The 7,958-nt window shown below is 52.6% G+C and overlaps 2 protein-coding genes across 2 annotated transcripts; both read left to right on the top strand.

Moving 5' to 3' along the window:
* The first annotated feature begins 864 nt into the window (after positions 1-864).
* LOC135810200 (uncharacterized) lies at positions 865-2,622 on the top strand. Its single transcript, XM_065323708.1, has one exon. It carries the CDS (start codon positions 865-867, stop codon positions 2,620-2,622), a length of 1,758 nt encoding a protein of 585 aa, XP_065179780.1.
* Positions 2,623-3,986: 1,364 nt separating this feature from the next.
* LOC135810292 (uncharacterized) lies at positions 3,987-5,549 on the top strand. The gene has a single exon (XM_065323812.1). The coding sequence runs from the start codon at positions 3,987-3,989 to the stop codon at positions 5,547-5,549; it is 1,563 nt and encodes a 520-aa protein (XP_065179884.1).
* The last annotated feature ends 2,409 nt before the right edge of the window (positions 5,550-7,958 follow it).

Here is a 7,958-nt window from a genome sequence, read left to right on the forward strand (position 1 = left end):
GTGACGTGCACGTTAGACCAGGTAGACTGAGTCCCGTCTTTGGTGTACAGCTAGCCCGGCACTAGATCTACAGTACAGTATAGCTCTGGCCCCCGGGCACCACTGTACCAGGCCAGGGTATACCGTGCATCTTTCTTATCTAGACTAAAGTGTTAGGGCGCGTTTGGTTGGTACGAACTAGAACAGGATTCACCAGAACAGCGCGTTTGGTTGGGACTGCACCTGTTCTGGGTCGGCCAGAACATGTTCTGCTTGCTCCGGCCTCCAGGCCGGAGCAGACCGAGCAGTTTCACTTTTTCACAGTGAAACCTGGCGGGAACATCGATTTTGGTCCCAAATGATCACGTGCATACGATTTTGGGTTGGACTCGTCGTACCGTATAAAGTGACCATGGTGATCCATACACATTTTGAAGAATGCACCAAGTTTGGCACATTTTTCCACAAAAATGTGCTCTGTTTCTGGAGTACCGTTTGGTTGGCATGAGGCTGCTCCATGTGCACCAGCTGTTCGATCCTGTTCTAGATCGTACCAACCAAACGCACCCTTACTAGTTACAAAACTCGACATTTCGACGAAAATGCTCCGCTGTATAAAAAAAAAGTATGCATGACTGACTCTGCTGATCTGTAGACTGTAATACTGTTCTAATCGTCATCGATTAGTGGTCGATCGTAGGCCGGCTACAGCTAAGCCGCCCTGCTAGCTGTATCCATAGCGACCGCTTGTGATTTTCTGTGCTTTCGGAGACAGCAGAAGGAAAGAGGAGTAGAGGCTTTGCCACTGTCGGCTTTGGGAGAAAGAAGCAGGAATACTCTCTCCTGGTTTTCACAGCTTCAGTGTAGTTTGAGAAAGCATTCCGTATGTCGTCTCCGAGGTTGTTCGTTGCGCCGATCACCACCCTACTCGTTGCACTGCTGGCAGGGCACGGAGCGAGGGGCGTGGAGCTAGCGATCGGCTCAGCTAGTGCGGCAGTGGCGCTGGAATTTCGATCATTCACTGCAGATTGGTGGCGGCACAACGATCCACGTAATGGAGATCGCTGGCAATGGGCTGGTATGATGACACTGGATGTGAAGAACACGACACTGCGAAACCTTGCCAAAGGTCTGGTGCCCGCTATTTGGCGTATTGGGGGCTCGCCAGAGGATGATGTTGTGTACGTTGTCGGGAACCCGCCTGAGTGCAACAGCTCGGAAGTCATCAACAAATCCGTCAACTACCCTGGGCCCATCTGTCTGACGATGGAGCGGTGGGCCGAGATCCTGGATTTCGTCAACTACACCGGTCTGAGGCTGGCGTTCGGCCTGAACGGTCTGTACCAGCGACATAAAGCCGACCAGCACTTTAACTCGACGAATGCACGGGAGTTCCTGCGCTACACGGCGCAGAACTTCCCGAACTCGGTGTACGCCTTCGAGCTGTCCAACGAGGACAACCACGGCCAGGCGGATCCGGACAAGCTTGCGGAAGACTTCGGCACGGTTCGCGGCTTCATCAACGAGTTTTGGCCGGACGCCGGCAACCGGCCGCTACTATTCGGTCCGGACGTAGGCCAGCATCTGAAATCGTCGGAAGACACCTGGCTGGCCTCGTACATCAAAATAGCCGGTTCGTATCTGAACAGGAGCACTGTCCATACGTACTGCAACACATACGTTGGTGATCTCTGCGAACACGGTAGCGTCAGGCAGCCCGAGCTGGACAACTGCACCGTGCCGGAGCTGTCGTTCAAAGGCATCGTCAACACAAACTACCCGGGCCTGCCAGTCATGGCGGGAGAGGTCGGTCCGCACAGTCACGGAGGCCTGGACGGCTGCACAAACACGTTTGCCAACGCATTCTGGTACCTGGAGGTGCTCGGCTCGTTGGCGCAGAACGGCGTGGTGACGTTTGCGCGGTCGACGATGATCGGCGGCTGGTACGAGATGATCAACAAGACGTCGTTCGAGCCAAATCCGGACTACTTTCTGGCGCTGTTCTGGGGCCGCCTGATGGGACGTGTTCACCTGAAGACGAGCGTCGACGCGAGCACCACGGTGCGAGGGTTTGCCAGCTGCAGAGCGCTGGGCGGTGCTGCAAGCAATGCCGGTGCAGGCGCAGGTATCACAGTAGCTCTGTACAACAGCGGCAACACGACAACGGAAACCGTGACGCTGAGCGGACTGAAGTTCGACGGCTCGGGGGCCGCTGTGAGCAGCGTCGAAACGCATGTGCGCACATCTGGATCCTCTCAGTTCAGCTGGTACGCGGAGATGCTTCAGTCGTCGGGCGACTGGGCGAAGCTAGCCGTGGGCTCCGATGGTACGCCGGGAGAGTATCCCGGTGTCACCACGAGCAAGTCGGCGAGCAAGATCACCGTGGACCTGCAGCCCATGTCGTACGCGTTCGTTCACTTTCCCACTGCTGTGTGCCCTCCGGCGCCTCACCACCGACTCGGCTCATCCAAGCATGCACATCGGCGTTCACGGCACCGCCGACTCGGCTCATCCAAGCATGCACATCGGCGTTCACGGCACCGCCGACTCGGCTCATCCAAGCATGCACATTGGCGTTCACGGCGCCCTGTTCGCGTACACAAGCGCAAAAACACTCGGCCACGAGAGCAGTGGGACTTCTGACATGCGTGCACATGATATTGACACGACCGGTACTTATTACTTTAAGTGTTTTTACAGACCTGGATGGGCTGTCCGCTAGTCTAATTGTCACTGGGGATTTCTCCTATTGTATCTTTGCGCCAGACCTGTGGACGCCGCTCACAAGTACAGTGCTGGCAACTGAAATCCGACCCCTGAGCGGTGCGCTCGCGTCGCAAAGACCCAACACGGGATTGTAAAACTACGGAATAGAGACCGCTAGAATGTGAACGCATCGCCAGGGGGTCGGATTTCAGTTGCCAGCATGCACTGTAGATCATTATAAATTTTGTGCAGGGCCTCCATCTACTAACGTCTTGTACATGTACTTTGCTTGGACTAAAAGGAGTACCGTTGAAGTGATATGCATACACACAGTCAGAATGGGCAATTTAGGCTGGCGGAGAGTCCAGTTTTCAAACTGTGTGTGTGTGTGTGTGTGTGTGTGTGTGTGTGTGTGTGTGTGTGTGTGATACAGTGCTTGGACCGGGGAGCAGTATAATACAGGCAGACCTCGCTTTTAACCGCACACATCCGTTTTCCACAAAAAATATCCGTATAGGCGAGGGAACCGGATAACCGAACACCGGTTATGTTGTTGGACGCACCGCGTATGCTGTAAATCTGTAACCAGCTATTTTCTTCGGGATGACGAGGGATACGGATATAAGAGGACCGGATATTTAAGCGAGGTCTGACTGTACTGGTATTTTCAACCCCCTGGTTGGCCTATGAATCATCATGATCCTTGCAGGTCCTGTTCCAGGCAGCCCATGATTCGAAAACCCTGAACCCGCGCCAAGCATGCAGCTAGGGTCCAGCGGATAATGCCGGCATTATACGACTATCCGAGCATCAGAGCATTATGGAGCATTAGAAAGGAACAAAACGAGCATTATATGTAATTATAGGGTAATCCTGAAATAAAGATTATTATTATTATTATGTGAGGTTTGAGCGGCATAACGAGTTTCATAGTGGATAATATCGGGAAATCCCAGGTTTTTGGCAACAATCGGCTACAATCATGATCATGAGAATCTGATGTCTAGTCTGATGATTGGTTTTTGCCATGAAACTCTGAGTAACAACGAAACCAGCCCTATTTTACTCCTACACAAAAAGCGAAATTTCGACGATCGATCGTAGGCTAGAGCTAGCTAGCTGCCGATAGCTAGCCCTTCTAGCTGTATCCATAGCGACCGCTTGTGATTTTCTGTGCTTTCGAAGTTTCGGAGACAGCAGAAGGAAAGAGGAGTAGACAAAGTAATTAGTTCGGGAGAAAGAAGCAGAAAAACTCTCTAATGGTTTTCACAGCTTCAGTGTAGATTGAGAAAGCATTCCGTATGTCGTCTCCGAGGTTGTTCGTTGCGCCGATCACCACCCTACTCGTTGCACTGCTGGCAGGGCACGGAGCGAGGGGCGTGGAGCTAGCGATCGGCACAGCTAGTGCGGAAGTGGCGCTGGAATTTCGATCATTCACTGCAGATTGGTGGCGGCACAACGATCCAGGTAATGGAGATCGCTGGCAATGGGCTGGTATGATGACACTGGATGTGAAGAACACGACACTGCGAAACCTTGCCAAAGGTCTGGTGCCCGCTATTTGGCGCATTGGGGGCTCGCCAGAGGATGATGTTGTGTACGTTGTTGGGAACCCACCGGAGTGCAACAGCTCGGAAGTCATCAACAAATCCGTCAACTACCCTGGGCCCATCTGTCTGACGATGGAGCGGTGGGCCGAGATCCTGGATTTCGTCAACTACACCGGTCTGAGGCTGGCGTTCGGCCTGAACGGTCTGTACCAGCGACATAAAGCCGATCAGCACTTCAACTCGACGAACGCACGGGAGTTCCTGCGCTACACGGCGCAGAACTTCCCTTACTCGGTGTACGCCTTTGAGCTGTCCAACGAGGACAACCACGGCCAGGCGGATCCGGACAAGCTTGCGGAAGACTTCGGCACGATTCGCGACTTCATCAACGAGTTTTGGCCGGACGCCGGCAACCGGCCACTGCTATTCGGCCCGGACGTAGGCCAGCATCTGAAATCGTCGGAAGACACCTGGCTGGCCTCGTACATCAAAATAGCCGGTCCGTATCTGAACAGGAGCACTGTCCACACGTACTGCAACACATACGTGGGTGATCTCTGCGAACACGGTAGCGTCAGGCAGCCCGAGCTGGACAACTGCACCGTGCCGGAGCTGTCGTTCAAAGGCATTGTCAACACAAACTACCCGGGCCTGCCAGTCATGGCGGGAGAGGTCGGTCCGCACAGCCACGGTGGACTGGACGGCTGCACAAACACGTTTGCCAACGCATTCTGGTACCTGGAGGTGCTCGGCTCGTTGGCACAGAACGGTGTGGTGGCATTTGCGCGGTCAACGATGATCGGCGGCTGGTACGAGATGATCAACAAGACATCATTCGAGCCGAACCCGGACTACTTCCTGGCGCTGTTCTGGGGCCGCCTGATGGGACGCGTTCACCTGAAGACGAGCGTCGACGCGAGCACCGCGGTGCGAGGGTTTGCCAGCTGCAGAGCGCTGGGCGGCGCTGCAAGCAATGCTGACACAGGTATCACAGTAGCTCTGTACAATAGCGGCAACATGACAACGGAAACCGTGACGCTGAGCGGACTGAAGTTCGACGGCTCGGGGGCCGCTGTGAGCAGCGTCGAAACGCATGTGCGCACATCTGGATCCTCTCAGTTCAGCTGGTACGTGGAGATGCTTCAGTCGTCGGGCGACTGGGCGAAGCTAGCCGTGGACTCCGATGGTACGCCGGGAGAGTATCCCGGTGTCACCATGAGCAAGTCGGCGAGCAAGATCACCGTAGACTTGCAGCCCATGTCGTACGCGTTCGTTCACTTTCCCACTGCTGCGTGCCCTCTGACGCCTCGCTGACGACTCAGCTCATCCAAGCATGCACATCGGCGTTCACGGCGCCGCCGACTCGGCTCATCCAAGCATGCACATTGGCGTTCACGGCGCCCTGTTCGCGTACACAAGCGCAAAAACACTCGGCCACGAGAGCAGTGGGACTTCTGACATGCGTGCACATGATATTGACACTGCCGGTACTTATTACTTTAAGTGTTTTTAAAGATCTGGATGGGCTGTCCGCTAGTCTAATTGTCACTGGGGATTTCTCCTATTACATGTACGGCGGTCAGCCTTTGGGTCATCCTAATAAAGTCATTATTATTGCGAGGGTCCCTGGTTCGAGTCCTGGTGGTTACAGTCAATTTTTTCTTCAGACTTTTCCCGTTTGTCTCTTTCCCTCAAACCAGTTAATTATTATTATTATTATAAAAAAAGAACGAAACAGCATGCTGTCCGCAGATTGAGTATTTCGCTCCTGCTCTTGTAGCAGTTGAGCACTCTTGCGTGGGGTAGTGCCTTTGCTGTTTGCGTTATGCAGAGCTCACTGACTTGTCAGTTTGAGCACTCTGGCAAGGTACGTTCGAACCTGATTGGAAATTTTTATTTCCATTGCTATCAGGTTCGGCCTCATTTCCTCTGTGCTGCGCTGATGAGTTCAAAAAGAACGAAACAGCATGCTGTCCGCAGATTGAGTATTTCGCTCCTGCTCTTGTAGCAGTTGAGCACTCTTGCGTGGGGTAGTGCCTTTGCTGTTTGCGTTATGCAGAGCTCACTGACTTGTGAGTTTGAGCACTCTGGCAAGGTACGTTCGAACCTGATTGGAAATTTTTATTTCCATTGCTATCAGGTTCGGCCTCATTTCCTCTGTGCTGCGCTGATGAGTTCAAAAAGAACGAAACAGCATGCTGTCCGCAGATTGAGTATTTCGCTCCTGCTCTTGTAGCAGTTGAGCACTCTTGCGTGGCAGGGGCGTCACACACGGTACGACCACTACGACCATGGTCGTACCACTTTTCGTCCAGGATGGTCCACCCAATTCATCCGAAAAAGCAATAAACAAATTCAAGGATCTTCGGACTTGTACAAAACATCGCAACTGTTAGTAGTGTTACTTTCATTGCAAGGAGCATACAGACTTGATGCCTAGCACTAGCAGCTAGCTATTGCCCAAGACTCCAGGCGGCTATCCATTACGATAGGCGGTTGGAGTCACGGTTAGAGACAACCAGACGATGGATTCCTCACGGACGCATTCACTGCAAACTTGACGGAAACAGAGCTGAGCTGGCGGCGATCACTGGGTCCAGAACTAAAATTTTCCAAGATCTACCATGTTACAATGGCGATCAGTACGTCAAGAGACACTACATGTATGTCACTTGTCAGCTACAACATAATAATTATATTCTTTCCACAACGACACCTACCTAGTACCTCTGGCTCCTGACGATCTACTGCAAGCGGATTCGAAAATGCATTACACCCGCGAACGCAGCGCTTGTCAACGGAAAAGGGAAGCGCTTCATTCTCCGAAGCTGAAAAGTGTTTGGACTGCTGCTCCACGGCGGCAGAATATTCTGCAGCTGTTCACCGACACGACCCACTTCACCTATATTATAACGATTTACGATCGTTTCGTTCCCCGAGTTTTCTGGTAGCAGCAACAAGAATTTCGTCCGCGACGACAGGACGAAAGTCTCTCGCAAACTAAAGTCCTGTTGCCACGAAGACAGAGAAGATTCCGCAAGCGCTTTCTTCTGCTTCCATTGTTGTAGCTCTCCGGTCCACTGGCAGATCTTTCAATCCCACCGAACAAAAACAAAGGACCTTCTTCTCTCTCTAAAAACAACTAAAATAATTACTTCGCGACTGTCCAGGCCGGACGTGTACATAGTGTGCGCGACGCGGCAGACTTTTGCAGGACACGACATACGTTTTTGCATAGCCGCTGGCGCTAGAACGCGCAGCACGCTTGTACTTCGGATTTTGCGATTTTTTCGAGGGCAATGGCCATGAATCATTGAATGGGTTCCATTTGCCTTGCTTGGCTACCTACGATGTACAGAAAATACCAAAAATCCATGAGAAGTATGTTTTTGGAGCTGGAGTGGGGTTGTCTAATAAGTGCTAGGGGAACCCTCCTTTGCGGCTGTAGAGTGCTAAAACGTGGCCTGTTAGCCGAAAAATCCTTATTTTTTCTCCGGGGGACACCCCCGGACCCCCGGTCGTACCACTCCCAGCAACCCTGTGACGCCCCTGCGTGGGGTAGTGCCTTTGCTGTTTGCGTTATGCAGAGCTCACTGACTTGTCAGTTTGAGCACTCTGGCAAGGTACGTTCGAACCTGATTGGAAATTTTTATTTCCATTGCTATCAGGTTCGGCCTCATTTCCTCTGTGCTGCGCTGATGAGTTCAAAAAGAACGAAACAGC

Source organism: Sycon ciliatum, chromosome 1 (genome assembly GCF_964019385.1).
Source record: "Sycon ciliatum chromosome 1, ocSycCili1.1, whole genome shotgun sequence".
Classification (NCBI taxonomy): Eukaryota; Metazoa; Porifera; class Calcarea; order Leucosolenida; family Sycettidae; genus Sycon; species Sycon ciliatum.